Raw genomic sequence first — 16587 nt, forward strand, 5'->3', positions numbered from 1 at the left:
AGTCTGTAACAGCCAGTGTAATTTATGATACTTGTAAAGGTTAGCTTTGTTTTTTTTTTCTTTTAGTCAGTTTTATTATCTCGGCCGTGTTCACGAGCCCAAACACACCCCACCCCCGCATCTGATACTGTTTTTACATAGACATGCTGTAACAGAGGTAAACTCAGCTCCCTTCTACATCGGAGCAAGAATGCACATACCATTGCTTGCATACTAAAGTGTCAGCAGGCACTTTTCGTGGCATTACACACAGTTTTATGCATACCCTCTGCACACTACTTGTGACTTTAGGCTTTACGAAGTAAGTAAATAAATAAAGGTAAATCGTTTCATAAAATGAATTCTTCAAAACGTCACATATATTTGTCTCTTTCTTTTTTTAAAATGTGCGTTGATCACTGCCAGCATGTTGTAGCATACAGCATCTGGCTACCTGCATGTTCTTGCGTGCACTGAATAAGAGACAAATATACAGTCTGACTGAGAGAATCAGACTGAAAAAAAGCAAACATTTAGAAATGCCATACTTTTACAGCTGATCGGACGCTGTTTGTTTTCAAATAATATTGCATTTGTGCGATGATGTTTTCACATATATTGTCTCTTTCTTTCAGGTGTGTAATAGAAACCACAGCATAGAGAGAAATGCAATATTATTTGAAAACGAACAGCGTTATTTATTTGGCACATACATGCTCAAAAAATACATGTGTAATGCCACAAAAAGTGCATGCAGACATGTCTGTGCCAAATAAATAACATTCGACATTTTGAAGAAATCATTAGCACATTTAGATGACAAAAGACACTGGTGGAGAGCTGTGAACGATTTTAAGAAGCGATTTAAGCTGGGACGGATTTACAAGTTTTTTCGTAGGCTCTGGTAATTCTAGTGTTAAGCAAGCTTTGTGAAATTTATAACATGGGGAAATGAAATGAAATAGTAGTAAATAATTCCAAAATAAAACAAGTTAAATTAAATTGGTGGGACAGTGATGGGTGGATCTAGTGTTGTGTGTTTGAATCTTGTGCCTTTTGGAGTTTACACTTTCTCCCAGTTTCTGCAAGGTTTCTTCCTCTGAGTTTACTGATTACTTTGCCAACATGCCTAAAAGATGTGTTGATTAGGTTTATTGGCTAAATTATAACTTGTGTTGATGTGTTCATGAGTGAGCCTTTAAAGGTCCTGCATCCATACGCGAGTTCAAATTATGCAAACTATCACTTGTCCAATGTAATGTGCAAGAATGACGCATTTAGTATGGCTAAAAGACATCTAACGTACACACTAAGCATAGTATTGAAAGAAAAACATTAACAATGTAAAAGCTTTCAGAAAGATGTGTAAAGATCTAAATGGTATAGTTCATTAATCATGAAACGGATATGAAATTAATAAATACTACTTCAATGTGTTGTTTATTATACTATGAGATACAGCAGTGATATTATATTATCTACAAAATGGTCTGTATTAATTTTACATAATCTTAATTCATATTCATTTATATGTTTTAACATGTTCCTTTCAGCTCAATTCATTCTTATAAAGTTGGTGACACAGTACCCAACTTTGAGTTGGTGAGCATGTCAAACTTAATGACTGCAGATCCTAGGTTTCATCGTCTTGAGAATGTGAAAATTACATGACTGAGAATCACATTGGATAATAGAATACACAATTGTCTCATGACTTTTCATTACAGTTTCAAATTTCCAAAGTATCCCAAGCTCACTACATTTTGATAGCCAATCAACATACTGGCTGACAGCACAAATGGCTGTGTATTTCTGGTATGGTGAACTCAGCTGCAGTCTTGGATCATCTTTTACTTATGTTCTTTCTGTTGAGGTATGGCAAACACAATACATCAGATAAACTAGCCTCACTTCAGTTTGCATACACTAATATTCTAAAGTTCTAAAAAACCTGCATTTCTTCTTTCCTTGCTGACACCTTGTATGCTTGTATTTCTGGCTAAACACTTATTGGTTCTCTGCTTTTAAACACTCAGGACCCACTCCTAGAACTTAAGACAAAATCAGACCTTACAATTATATAATTAAAGGCAATCGCCTAGAATTGTCTGGAAGCAATGTGTAGTTTGACACAAGATAGAACTTAACACAGGTCAGGTCAGGTTGGGGAGCATGCACTGGTGCAGTACGTTGCAGCACCCACCAGATGACGAAACAGCTCGGGATCCTGCTTGCCAACTCCCCAGGCATACACACAGCCCAGTCCCACCCAACTGAAATGATCCTGTATCTGTCACAGCCAGGTGCTACGTGGGCATCCCCTTGTCCTGGTCCAAGGTGACTCAGTGTTGGTGGGATCTCGGGTCCTCAACAATGAGGATCCTGCCATCCCGATCACATCAGGGAATCGCACTACATGGCCATAGTGCTGTAACTGACACTCCCTCACAATGCATGGGAAACCGCTCATTCAACACAAAGTAAAACCATCAGTACCCAAGGATTCTTCGAATAGACACAGTACCAAAGGAGTCCAGTCTTCGTCTCAGTTCACTGGATAGCGTCCATGTTTTGCAACCATATAGCAAGACAGGAAAGGAAGCACCCGGACTCTAAAGACTTGGATCTTCATCCTTTTGCATAGATATCGGGAGCACCACACACCCCTTTCCAGTGAACTTATGACCTTGCATGCTCTCCCAAGCCTTCTACTGACAGTGTCATGAATGTCACTGCCAAGGTAAGTAAACCTCTCAACAAGGTCGACACTCTCTTCACAGACAGGCACACTGCTGATGGCTGTGCCTAAGAGGTCATTAAAGGCCTGGATCTTGGTTTTTATCCTGGACACTCGCAAAGCCCAGACACTCAGACTTTTCGCTCAGTCTCTCTTGAGCCCCCATTAGAGCCTCCGTTATTGACTCTGCGAAGATCACACCATCTATCGGCAAAGTCAAGATCAGTGAATCTTTCTTCACCAACAGATGCCCCACAGCCGCTGGACCCCACGACCTTGCCCAACACCCAGTCCATACAAGCATTGAATAGAGTAGGAGCAAGAACAGACTCCTGACGAACCCAAGAATCAACTGGGAAAAACGCAGAGGTTCTGCCTTCACTCTGCACAGCACTCATTGTACCAGTGTACAGGCTGGCCATAATGCTCACCAACTTTGAGGGGATCCCGTGAAGGCTCGATATGACCCACAGGTAGCTCAATCAGCTGAGTCAAACGCTTTATGGAATTCAACAAAGGCTGCAAAGAAACTTTGCCGATATTCGCATTTGTGCTCCATGAGAACCCTCAGTGTCAGGATGAGGTTGATGGTAGACTTCTTAGGTGTAAAACCAGACTGTTCCGGTCGCTAGTAGGTGAGCAAGTGATCACGGATACTATTGAGAATGACCCTAACAAGGACCTTACACCGAGAGCAGTGTTATCACCCTGTTGTTGTCACAATCCAGGCGGCCACCCTTCCTTTACCAGATAGGGATGACAAGTCCTATTTTCCAATCAGTTGGGATGACACCAGCCTCCCAAATGGAAGCAAAGTTTGCTTGCAATTCCAGGAGGACAACCTTACCACCAGCATGGAGAAGTTCACCCCGGATATTACAGATCCCTGCAGCCTTCCCTACCCTCATCGCATTGAGATTTGGTGGTTCACAGCTAATTGGAGCATCAGCCTCAAGAACAATGGACCCAGAGATATTCAACATCCTAACATGAGGATCAGCTTTAAACAGCTGCTCAAAGTAGCCAGAAATTAGCACACTTTCTACTAATTTCAGTGTGGTTAAAATATTAGATGAAGTACAGTAACATGCACCTACCTCAATCTCGTTATCCAGCTTAAAAAAAGGAGATAGTCTCTGTGTGTCCATTCTGGTTGCTATGTCTCTGTCTTTGCAATAGATGGTGAAGCACAAACATTAATTCTCCTTTTACAAATCCTGTAACAAATGGCATATAACAGAGACATTCGCATTGCATATTGCACTGCAAATGTTAATGATGAGGTCTGCATTAATTACTTAGATTTCAAAAGGTCATAGATGGGTAGCACAGCTAGCATCAAATAATTTGTTAATAATTTCAAGATATGCATTTATATAAACATCAACTTATTGTATCTGTCACACTCTTACCCCAAGGCAATTTAACATGACCAATTAAAAGACACCACTACCCCAGAAGAAACCCCCAGAAACACATGAACAATCTACAAACCTTCTGCAAAGGTCCTTCCTGATGGGTAGTGAAGAAAAGCAAATTTTAGCCTTCATATTTCTTTGTCTTTCTAGACCCTAGTTCTTTTTTCTGCAGACTAAGGGATAGGCTTGTGTCAGATAGAATCAATATCAGAAAGTGATCTGTTGGATTTAATTTTTGTCTTGTACTATATAAAATCTCTAACAAATAGGTCAACTTTGTCTTGACTGTGCTGTTTTATTTACATTTCATAAGTTTAAAAAATATCAGTACTCTCTAAGGTAGCCAAGCACTTTCTATTACAGTTCATATTATTTTTATCTTACATTTCCCAGGTGATCTCTGTCGACCAGCTTGTGAAAATGGAGGAAGATGTATTATAAATGAGAAAGGAGAAATGAGATGTTATTGTTGGCCTAATTTCTCTGGGGAAAAGTGTGAAATCAACCACTGCAAGGACTATTGTCAAAATGGAGGAATGTGTACTGGATCTCCTTTAGGTAAACATTTTAGTTTTGTTGCATTTAAGAGGTATTTTGTATGTTTAAAATGTTATTTAATCTTGATTGGAATGGTGCTTTAGTAGTTTTAACTTGATTGCTCTTTGTGTAATCCCAAAAGCTATAAAATAAGAAAAATAAAAGGAAATTGCTCTCGTATATTAAATTTTTTCTTCTTGCTTCACCCCAAAATATGAAAAAAGTAGTGCACGTAATAATGTGTTAAAAGTAAACAAGTGAATTTTCAGTTGTAGGCAGTTAGGCAAGATTTTCCCATTTTAAGGCTGAGATTTATATGTTTTGCACATGGTTTAGTGAATATTGTATGTCTTGGGGCCTTCTACTAAAATTTGATATAAAATGCATACTTCAGTTTTCTTTAGAAAAAAATTATGTGAATTAATGCTGAAAGTTTAATGGGCTATATTGCGGTGCAGTGGTTAGTACTGTTGCCTCACAGATCTAGCATACTTTCTTAGACTTGCAAACTGAGTCACTGTGTATGCAGATTACTCATTTACTCTGTGTCTACTTAGGTTTTTCTCCATCCATTCAGGCATTGCACCAACATCGCAAGGAAGTGTCTGTGCAAATAATTGGAGATTCTTAGTTGGTCCTGTGTGAATCTGGCTGTGCAAGAGAGCGTTTTAAAATATCTCATTGTAAACCATCTCATTGAGCTTAGATGTGGGACGTGAGTTGGGGCAAAGGCTCGGGCATGGGAGGAAAAATAGGCAGAGCAGAAAATAGGTTAAAGGTAAGAGGGTGGATTGCTTTTGAAGGCACTTATCTCTTATAGTAGGTAATGCTACTCATTTCATCAGTGTGTTTTAATTGATGACGTGTTAAGCATCACTGCAGGTGCTATCCAAATTCCGGAATAGATTTCAAGGAAAATGTTTTGGGATTCATATTTTTCATTAGTATTTATTTTTAAAATTTTTTCTATTGCTCCCATAAAATTTGTAAAGCTAAGAAAACTATATGACCACTTTCATAGGTTAACATAATAATGAAGTATAGAGTGTCATTTTATTTCTTTTACTACATATTACTATGCAAATATTTCTCTTTAATTTCTGCTGAAACAGTGAATTAGGCTGTTTATAAATATAAAATGATTAAATGTGTATTTTAAAGCAGATTGTAAGGCCTACAAGAGTCTACTATGACTGACCAGTCCAATTCATTAAAGCATTAAAATGGTTGTATGACACATCACTATGAATATACATTGTCAGAATAGTGGAGCTGTAGCAAGATTAGATGTACAGTAATGTTACTGTATGTAAATCCCCTTTTTGGGGAATACACAGATCGTTCCAATATAATCAAGAGCTATAACCTCCTCCATCATGTCCTCAGTATGCTGCTCTGTCGTCTGTTAGTGAGTTGTACCCTGCGTTCTAACTACATGCTCAAACCACCTGGATTGGCTGCTTTTCTTCCAAAGAGGTTCTACTCTTAGGGCCTTGGACCTAATATATATATATATATATATATATATATATATATATATATATATATATATATATATCTATATATATATATTGTGGCAGTAGGGGCCAGTAGTGCACCCTTGAACCCTCAGGGATGACTCCAGACACCAGGTAATAGTCCACGACCTTTTATTATTTTCCAGTGCACCAAGCACCTACCACACTCCTCACAAATCTCTTTCCACTAATAATAAACACAATAACCTCTCCTCCTCGCCCAGACACTTTGCTCCTCTCCCACCCAGCACAGCTCAGTGTCTGGACTGAGGCACCGTCCTTTTATAGCCCCTGACCCGGAGGTGTTCCTGTCCCAGCAGTCCACAGTTCCCTATTCCTTCCGGGTCAGGGCAATCAGTCTTTTACTTCACCCCGGGAGCACGCCATTCCTTCCCGTCCACATGACTGTGACGTACTCCCGGGTCATAGGGCACAACAGATCCCACAAGTCCTCCCACAGCGACTCCTGGTGGTCCCCAAGGTATCCAGCAGGGCTGTGTATAAACACTACAGAGTCCATAAGGCCCTGCTGGACCTCGGGGCACGATCGTGCTGTCGGGAGAGCTCCTCCTGTCGGCCTGGGGGTGCGGACCGGCCTGGGGAGCCGCAGCCTTCCACAGTTCCCCTTAGCGGCGACTTCTGGGCGGAGCGTCCCGCCCGAGAGGGACGTCCTCCTCCAGGAGGACGCGTCATCCGGGCCTTGAGAGCGTTGCCCCTGTCCTCGAGCGAACCTTGGGGGGACGGTGTACCTCCTGTCTCCCCGGGGACAGTGGCGCCACGTGGCCCGGTTGCCGGCAATTATAGCACCGACGAAGCCCTCCTGGTTGCTTCCCTCTGCGGGACCAAAAACATCTCGGGAACTCCGTCAGCGCCGTCTCCGCCCCTTCACCTGCCAGGGAAGTCATCACCGCCGCCTGGCGGCCCTTAAGCTTATTCTCCATTATGTCGGGGGACCCACCTTTCCTTTTGGGGATCTCCCGCTTGATCTGGGGCTTGCGCTCAGCCTGAGGCTCTCCATGGAAAGAGGAGAGCCTCTTTACTGTCTGCACACCCGTTTCCTTCCGCTTACTAGAGTCGGCGTCATTAGCATCGTCCGGCACCGATGAACAGCACTATTCAGCTGCACCGGTACGAGCGGCGCTTCCCCGGCACTCCTACCACCGGCGCTACCCCGCACTTAAGACCGGTCGGGTCCTGGTGAGCCGTACTGCCCCGGAAAGCCACGCCACGCGCATGCCCCGGGCTGTTTGCTCCAGTCCGCGACCATTCGGTCATCGTGCCCCAGTCTCTTGTCGGGTACACAGTGCTTTGACACGCGCTACTCATTCTCAGCGGTGCCCGATCGCACTGTGTCCCCTTATTCTCTACGACACGGGAGGGACTCACCTGTACTCCCGCATCGATCATCTCCGAGCTTCCGGCGCAGCGCTGCACAAAATCCTTCAGCGCTTTACAGGTGCTGCTGCCGTCGCTCCTAGTTCCTCCACTCGTTCTTTTAGGTCTTCGACACCCTGCAAGAAACGGTGCAGGGGCTCGAGGTATTTCTCGAGACCCGTAAGTCCAAACAGTTAGTTACTACGGCGGCTGCATTTTCGCTTCGCGTTGTGCTTACCGTCCGGCCGGGAACCAATGAGCACGTCGCCCCAGGCACGTGTTCCGCTGGGTCGCGCAAAGGCCCCTGGGAGTTGGAGTCCTCAGAGGGACGGCTGGCTACCACAAGCCGGCTGAGATCTGCCTTTTTCTTTTCCGCGGCAGACCCGTCAGCCACAAGCCGTCCGTCTTTGTCGGAGGCTTTTTGTTTCGGCGGCGCGCCCGCCTTCCCTCCCTTTCCAGGAGGCTTGGACCCGTTAGGGGATGACCGGCCTCATCGGAGGACTCCGGGCTCCCTCCACCGTCCCGACATCCACCGCGGGTGACCAGTCTGTTGTCGCCGACCGCGGCTGTCTCTAGCCGTCTTGCGTCGCGACTTGTCTTCTGGGAGCCGCGGCCATTTTGCCGAGGCATGAGGCCGTCATCCAAGACGCCGCTGCAATCCTCCCGGCGGACGTCTGCAAAACAGGATAAATACAAAGACGGAACGTCGGGCGTTTTACCTGTAGCCGCCTCCGCAATGGAATGCGGCACCCCCGGACCGTCTAGGGAGTATGATGCCCTCGGCAGTTGTCCGTGTCCCGGGTCTTTCGCGGCCCGGGCTTGTTTGGCCCGTATCAGCGCTCTGTCTTCCTCGCTCCCGGTCAGGTAGGTCCAGGACTCCTCGTTGCCCGTCAGGCCCTGCAGCCAGCTGGGACTGACCTTCTTTTTCCCGGTCTTTTTCCCCATTACTCCGGATCGGACCAACGCTCACAGTTGTAGTTTCTTCTGTGGCGGGTGGTGTTTGCACCTCCGTAAAAAGATGTGGAACCCACCGAGGGTTGTCTGCCCACACAAAATTTATTTTTAGCGCAGGTCCCCTGCCAACAGACGGCCAGAGAATCCTGCCGACTACGCCAGTGTGGCAGTAGGGGGCCAGTAGTGCACCCTTGAACCCTCAGGGATGACTCCAGACACCAGGTAATAGTCCACGACCTTTTTATTATTTTCCAGTGCACCAAGCACCTACCACACTCCTCACAAATCTCTTTCCACTAATAATAAACACAATAACCTCTCCTCCTCGCCCAGACACTTTGCTCCTCTCCCACCCAGCACAGCTCAGTGTCTGGACTGAGGCACCGTCCTTTTATAGCCCCTGACCCGGAGGTGTTCCTGTCCCAGCAGTCCACAGTTCCCTATTCCTTCCGGGTCAGGGCAATCAGTCTTTTACTTCACCCCGGGAGCACGCCATTCCTTCCCGTCACGTGACTGTGACGTACTCCCGGGTCATAGGGCACAACAGATCCCACAAGTCCTCCCACAGCGACTCCTGGTGGTCCCCAAGGTATCCAGCAGGGCTGTGTATAAACACTACAGAGTCCATAAGGCCCTGCTGGACCTCGGGGCACGATCGTGCTGTCGGGAGAGCTCCTCCTGTCGGCCTGGGGGTGCGGACCGGCCTGGGGAGCCGGCAGCCTTCCACAATATATATATATTGTAAGAAGAGGAGACCAGAGACGTAGAAAGGTTTGGGGCAGCCACCCGTTTAATTCGGTTTCCGGCTGCAAAAGTCTTTGAGGCATAATTAAACAGTTGTTACACAACAGAGTCCAAAACAGAACTGCCTGCCTAAGCAAAGGCAGTGAGCTTTATAGCACAGAGGGCGGAAATGATGTCGTCCTCTGGGCCGGAACTGGAAGTGACATCATCCTTGGGGCGGAACCGGAAGTGACCTCATTCTTGGGGCCGGAACCGGAAGTGATGTGTCCTTCCTGGAAATGGCGGCTCCTTGGTGGGATTTCCGGGTAAGACCTGCAGAGAACTCAGAAAGAGCGTCAGTGCACCCCGCCCCCCCCTGGGCAGATGTATAAACAGTATTTCCTAAGCCCTTCAGCTGCTTCCCATGCACACGCAGTGTGACAAGACTCCCCTCAGCCCAGACCCGTCGGGTCGGGCGACCTGCACCGAGAGGTCGTGGGCCCGGGAGAGGGCATCGGCGTTGGCATGAAGAGACCCCTGTCGATGAACGAGCGTATACTTGTACTGCTGCAGGTCAAGAAACCACCTCGTGACCCGTGGATTCGACTCCCTGTGAAGGGCCATCCACTTCAGAGGTGCATGATCCGTCACCAGAGTGAACACGCGACCCAAGAGGTAGTACCGCAGCTGAGTTACCGCCCATTTGATCGCCAGAGCCTCTTTCTCCACCGCCGCGTACCTGGTCTCCCTGTCCAACAGTTTCCGCTCAGGTACATAACGGGTGTTCAACACCGTCGGCGCTTTGGCTCAACACGGCACCCAAGCCTGTGTCCGGCGTCCGCCTGGAGGATAAAAGGAGAGAGAAGTTAGGGGAGATCAAGATAGGTGCTGAAGTCAGAGCCCTTTTAAGTCACTGAATGCAGCCCCGCTTTATCAGACCATACCACCGTATTAGGAGCTCTTTTCTTTGTCAAATCGGTCAAGGCGCGCTCTCTCGGAGAAGCGAGGCACAAACCGGCGGTAGTACCCGCCAAACCGAGAAAGGATTGGACTTGCCGCTTGGTTTGCGGACGGGCCAGGCCATTATGGCTTGCAACTTGGAACACTGTGGCCTCACAGTACCCCGCCCACTAGGTAGCCCAAATATTTGGCTTCCTCAATCCAAAGAAACATTTCTTGGGGTTGATTCGAGCCCGCCTCTCCCAGTCCGTAATACTGCTGTGACCTGCTGTATGTGTTCCTTCCAGGTGCTGGAATAGATGACGCGTCATCCAGATAGGCAGCACAGAACGAGTTATGGGGCCGGAGCACTTTGTCCACCAGACGCTGAAAAGTCGCAGGCGCCCCGTGTAACCCGAATGGAAGGACACGATACTGCCAGTGTCCGCTAGGAGTGCTAAACGCGGTTTTTCCTTCGGACTCCGTTAAAGGAACCTGCCAGTACCCCTTTGTCATGTCAAGTGTAGTCAAGAATTTGGCTGGTCCCAGTCTCGAGGAGGTCATCCACGCGAGGCATGGGATAAGCATCAATGGAAACTTGGTTGCCGACGGAAGTCATTGCAAAACCTCCAACTGCCGTCAGGCTTAGCAATCAAGACGATGGGACTGGACCAGGGACTACTACTTTCCTCGATTACTCCTAGTGCCAGCATTCGCTTGATTTCCAGTTCCACTTCTACTTTCTTTGCCTCCGGGAGTCTGTAGGGTCGCTCACGGACGATCACCCCCGGGTCAGTCAATATGTCATGCGCAATCAGAGAGGTCCGACCGGGTTTTTCACTTACCACCTCGGGGACAGAGCGGATAGCTGCTTCGAGCTCTTGTTTCTGCCTGGGGGATAGCTGCTCACGAAATTAAGGGAACTTACTTCAGCAAGAGAGAGCAGGGCTGTCCGGAGGAGGGATCGGGATCCCTCTCCTTCCACGGTTTCAGCAGGTTTACATGATATATTCGCTCAGCTGGTCGGCGATTGGGCTGTTTCACCAAATAGTCAACCAATCCCTTCCTTTCCTTAATTTCCGGAGGGGCTTAGCCAATGGGCGAGCAGTTTAGAGTGAGAAGTTGGTACCAATACCATGACGCGATCCCCCGGTTGGAACTCCCGGAGAGTCGTACCACGGTCATAAAGGCGGCCTGTGCTGATTGCCTCCTCTATATGACTTTTAGAATGGTCTTATTGCATCAAATCTACGCGCAATTGGGCGATATATTCCAAAATATTAGTGGAGGGCTGTGCCTCCCCTTCCCAGCCCTCTTTAAAATATCCAATAAACCCGGGGTTGTCTTCCGACAGTAATTCAAATGGAGAGAACCCGTAGAGGCTTGAGGAACTTCCGATATGCAAAGAGGACAAGGGGAGGAGTTGGTCCCAATCCTCCCATCCTTGCTGACTACCTTACGTAGCATTTGCTTGAGAGTTTGATTAAATCTCTCCACTAGGCCATCGGTTTGAGGATGATACACGAGGTCTTTAAATGCTTTATTTTCAGTAACTTGGCAGTCTCCTTGAACGTTTCCGAGGTAAAAGGCGTTCCTTGGTCCGTCAGGACTTCTCTAGGAATGCCTACTGCGAAAAGACTCCTACTAGTTCCCGTGCAATATTTTTGTGGTAGCCGAGCAACGGAACGGCTTCAGGGAATCGGGTAGCATAATCCACGAGGACGAGTATATATTTATATCCTCGGCTGAGGGTTCTAGGGTCCTACTATGTCAACCCCAATCCTATCAAAGGAACGCCAATAAGGGGAAGGGGAATCAGAGGAGCACGGTCCTCCTAGGAATTTGCCGCAGTTGACATTCCGGACAGGAAATGCAAAAGCGCTAACCTCCTCATTAATCCCGGCCAGAAAAACGGAGCTTAATTCGCTCTAATGTTTTATCGGAGCCGAGATGGCCTCCAAGAAGGTGGGAGTGTGCTAACTCGCAAACCTGCCGCCGGTAGGTCCGCGGATTAGCACACAACTTCCGGACCTTCCCTCATGTTCAGCGACCCGATACAACAAATCATTATCAACGACAAAGTGAGGTCCCTGTGGCATGGGCAAATGCGCGCGTTGGCGTTAACGAGAACCACTGCATTCTTTATGTGTTTCAGAGAGTCGTCATTCCACTGTTCTCTCTTGAAAGAAGCGGCGTCGCTCTAAACTGAAAGTGCAACTCAGAGAGCGGGTCCGTCTGACCTCAAGGGGCGGAGATTCCTCCCTCGCTGCCGGGCGCTAGTGGATGACGTAGTAGCCAGCGACGGTCCGGGAGTGTCTTCGTCACTCTCTTGGCCTACCGCCCCACTCCCTGTCGGCTGATTACACGGTGTGGAAGCAACTTGAGATGAATCGTTGTCATCTATAACGAGGCCATAAGTTTTTCGGGGAATGCTTTCTAAACTACCGCCGTTACTATCAGACCAGTCTCGCCCGAGGATTACGGGAAACGGAGGATCCGGATGCACCGCCACGGTAAGCTGTCGAAGGGTTCCTCCGAGACATACGTAACACCGGGCGGTATTGTATGCGGGATATCTCCGTGTATACATTTTAGACTGGTCTTCTTTTAATCCACTGTTGCGGTAGAATAAAACGGCGAGCAACGACAGACACGCTACTGCCGGAATCGAACAGCGCTGTTATTTATGTCCATTAATAAGAAGCTCCCCGTATGTTTATCCGCCAGGGATTGCTAAGGGCACACAAACAACCCCGCCTTTGTCCCCTACGGTCCGCCTTGTTCCCGGACAGGTCGCAAGCCAGACGGCCCGGCGACTTCGGAACAGGCTCTGGATTGCGTGGAAGGGACTGCTTTAGTAGGACATAGCTCCCGGTAGTCCACAGAGCGGCTGTTCTGCCTCCCAGGTTTCACAGCCGGCCTCTGGGTTTGCAAGGTTTGTAGCAGCTCGTCCATAGAATGGAATTCGCCCCAGGCGGCTGGGCAAATTCCTGGGGTAGCTTTTAGCAGCAAAAACAGGCCACTTGCTGCACTATTTGTAGGGGTCAACTCAATGGCCGTAGCCACTCACCCACCTTTTGCCAGAGAGCCATAGCCTGCTCTGACAGCCCTTTGTTTGGGTTAAACTCCCAGTTTATTATTTCTTCACCTGCCAGCCTGGGGACAACCCATCGTTAAACAGGGACCTTGGTCCCGATGGGCAGCTCGGCTTTCCTGCCAAGGAGAGCATACTGAGCCACTCGGTGTGTTCCCCAGAAGCCAGCCCACGCCTGTGGGTCCCCTCTACCTTCTCCACGAGATGGGTGGTCACCCGGTTATGCTCATGGAGCAGAGCCTGCACCGCGTCCTTCCTGACCCTCCGCACTCCCTGCCCTGAAACTCGGCCCGGTACTCACCCACCTGGTTCCATGAAGTTCGTGTCCCGGTTCATCGGGACACCATCCTGCCGACTCGCCACTGTAAGAAGAGGAGACCAGAGGCGTGAAAGGTTTGGGGCAGCCACCCGCTTAATCGGTTTCCGGCTGCAAAAGTCTTTGAGGCATTTAAACAGTTGTTACACAACAGAGTCCAAAACAGAACTGCCTGCCTAAGCAAAGGCAGTGAGCTTTATAGCACAGAGGGCGGAAATGATGTCGTCCTCTGGGCCGGAACTGGAAGTGACATCATCCTTGGGGCCGGAACCGAAGTGACCTCATTCTTGGGGCGGAACCGAAGTGATGTGTCCTTCCTGGAAATGGCGGCTCCTGGTGGGATTTCCCGGTAAGACCTGCAGAGAACTCAGAAAGAGCGTCAGTGCACCCCGCCCCCCCCTGGGCAGATGTATAAACAGTATTTCCTAAGCCCTTCAGCTGCTTCCCATGCACACGTGTGTGACAATATATATATATATATATATATACAGTAATCCCTCGCTATATCGCGCTTCGACTTTCGTGGCTTCACTATATCGCAGATTTTATATGAAAGCATAACTAAATATGTAACGCGGATTTTTCGCTGTTTCACGGGTTCTGCGGGCAATGTGTCTTTTTACTTCCTGTAAATGCTTCCTCAGTTGGTTTGCCCAGTTGATTTCATACAAGGGACGCTATTGGTGGATGACTGAGAAGCTAACCAATCAGAGCACGCAGTTAAGATCTCCTGACTGAGAAGCTAACCAATCAGAGAACGCAGTTAAGTTCCTGCTTGCTGAATGCAGTGTTAACTAGGAAGTCTCGTCTCGCTCATTCAGCATCAACGTGTTTCGCTGTGTAAAAGGTTGTGCTCTTTTATGTTTATCTTTGGGCATAGTCAAGCCTTTCATTATGGCTCCAAAACGATCTGCTACTGCTTCAGGGGCCGTGCCCAAGCGCAAACGGAAGATGTTAATGATTGCCGAAAAGGTAAACGTTTTGGATTTGTTGAAGGCTACGATTCTTTTTATTTAAAAAGTAGGAAAGGAATATAAGATCTACGGCCGCAGTGTCCTTTTAACCAGGGTGCAAAACGAGTTGTAAGTGGAGTTAATAAGGCAGTAGTCTGGATGGAATCTGCTTTAGGGATTTGGATTGAAGACTGCCAGAAGAAGAACAACGGCAGTGCTACACAATCGCCTGAAGTGGCTCCTTTGGAAGAGCTGTAACCATAATTAATTTTCTACTTACAGTACTTAGTACATGTACGTACGTTTAGTGTCACTGTACACACATCTACTGTATACTATTTTTCTTGCATTGTACGTATTTATTGCTGGTGGCCTGTCTATCGTAATGGCTGTAAAATATGTGATATCGGAGACACTCAATATCTTTAAAATAATATTTAGGTTTTACTGTATATAAACAGTGTGTTTATATACATAATTTCAATGAATCTTACCTAATATCTAAGAGAATACAAGGGGGTTTATGCTGTATAACTCTGCGGGGAATATTTATAAACAGCATGGGAGAGTTTATAAGGGCTTAAAATATATAAAAATAACCATACAAACATATGGTTTCTACTTCGCAGATTTTCACCTATCAGCGGGGGTCTGGAACATAACCCCTGATCGAGGAGAGATTACTGTATATATATATATATATATATATATATATATATATATATGTGGTAGATAGGGGGCGCTCTCACTCCCTTAAACCCCTGCCCACGACTCCAGACACCAGGTAAAAGTCCTTAAATTGACTTTATTCTTCAGCCACAGTGTACAAAACACCCTCTCCACAATACTCATACAAATAACTAATAATAAACAATAAACCAATCGTCCAGCTCCCAGACACATTGCCACCCTTCCACCCAGCTCAGCTCGCCGTCTGGGAGCTCCCACAGTCCTTTTATATCTCCTGACCCGGAAGTGTTCTCCATCCCCAATCCATGTGACTCTCAATCACTTCCGGGTCAGGCACAAGTTCTTTTCTTCACCCTGGAAGCACGTCATTCCTCTTGTCCACGTGTGCTTCCGGGGCGTAGGTAAAATATCCATTACTCCTCCCTACAGCGTCCCCTAGTGGCCTCCATGGCATCCAGCAGGGCTGTGCATAAAAACTCCATTGTCCATGATGCCCTGCTGGTCTTCTGGAGACCTCCATGCTGCAAGGAGGGCTCCACCTGGCGGCATGGGGATATTGGCCGGGATAAACGGCCGTCCATCCTCCACAATATATATATATATATATATATATATATGTGGTTGAAATAGTTTTACTGTCAAATAATGCAAAGAGTACGCGACACGTGTTTCATTCTAATTCTGGGCTCATCAGGTGTACACACTCACTGCACCCCCTCTCGGGAATCGAAGCTCGGACGTCAGCGCCAGAGGCGAAGAAGATCTGCTTCTCGCAACTTAAAGAGGGCACCGTGGCAGACATTAGCCGACTTGCTGACCAACCACAAGCGTTACATTGTAGATAACCACCCATACAATCATATTGTGATTCAGACTACGGATGCCTTGAATATATATGTGTATATATATATATATATATATATATATATATATATATATATATATATATATATATATATATATATATATATATATATATATATACTGCTCAAAAAATGAAAGGAACACTTTGAAAACACATTAGATCTCAATGGGAAAAAAATTAATGCTGAATGTCTACTGATATGGACTAAAATGGAATGAAATGATGCCACATTGATGGAAATGAAAATTATCAACCTACAGAGGGCCGAATTCAAAGACACTCTGAAAATCAAATTGAAAAACGATGCGGCAGGCTAGTCAATTTTGCGGAAATTACATTGCAGCAACTCAAAAAGTTTGTATGGCCCCCAGATACTTGTGTGCATGTCTGACAGTGTCGAGGGGGTCACCATGCTCCTAATGAGATGATGGATGATGTCCTAGCAGATATCCTCTAAAATTTGGACCAGCGCATTACTGAGCTCCTAGACA

General features: G+C 46.8%; 1 protein-coding gene across 1 annotated transcript in view; it reads left to right on the forward strand.

Annotated features, from left to right (window-relative positions):
- Positions 1-16587, forward strand: part of LOC120530667 (low-density lipoprotein receptor-related protein 1B-like) — a 1848048-nt gene that overhangs the window by 1771614 nt on the left and 59847 nt on the right. The window contains exon 84 of the mRNA XM_039755091.1: positions 4528-4692. Within this exon, the coding sequence (XP_039611025.1) occupies positions 4528-4692 (165 nt within the window). The remainder of the gene's footprint in view (positions 1-4527; positions 4693-16587) is intronic.

Source organism: Polypterus senegalus, chromosome 6 (genome assembly GCF_016835505.1).
Source record: "Polypterus senegalus isolate Bchr_013 chromosome 6, ASM1683550v1, whole genome shotgun sequence".
Lineage (NCBI taxonomy): Eukaryota > Metazoa > Chordata > Cladistia > Polypteriformes > Polypteridae > Polypterus > Polypterus senegalus.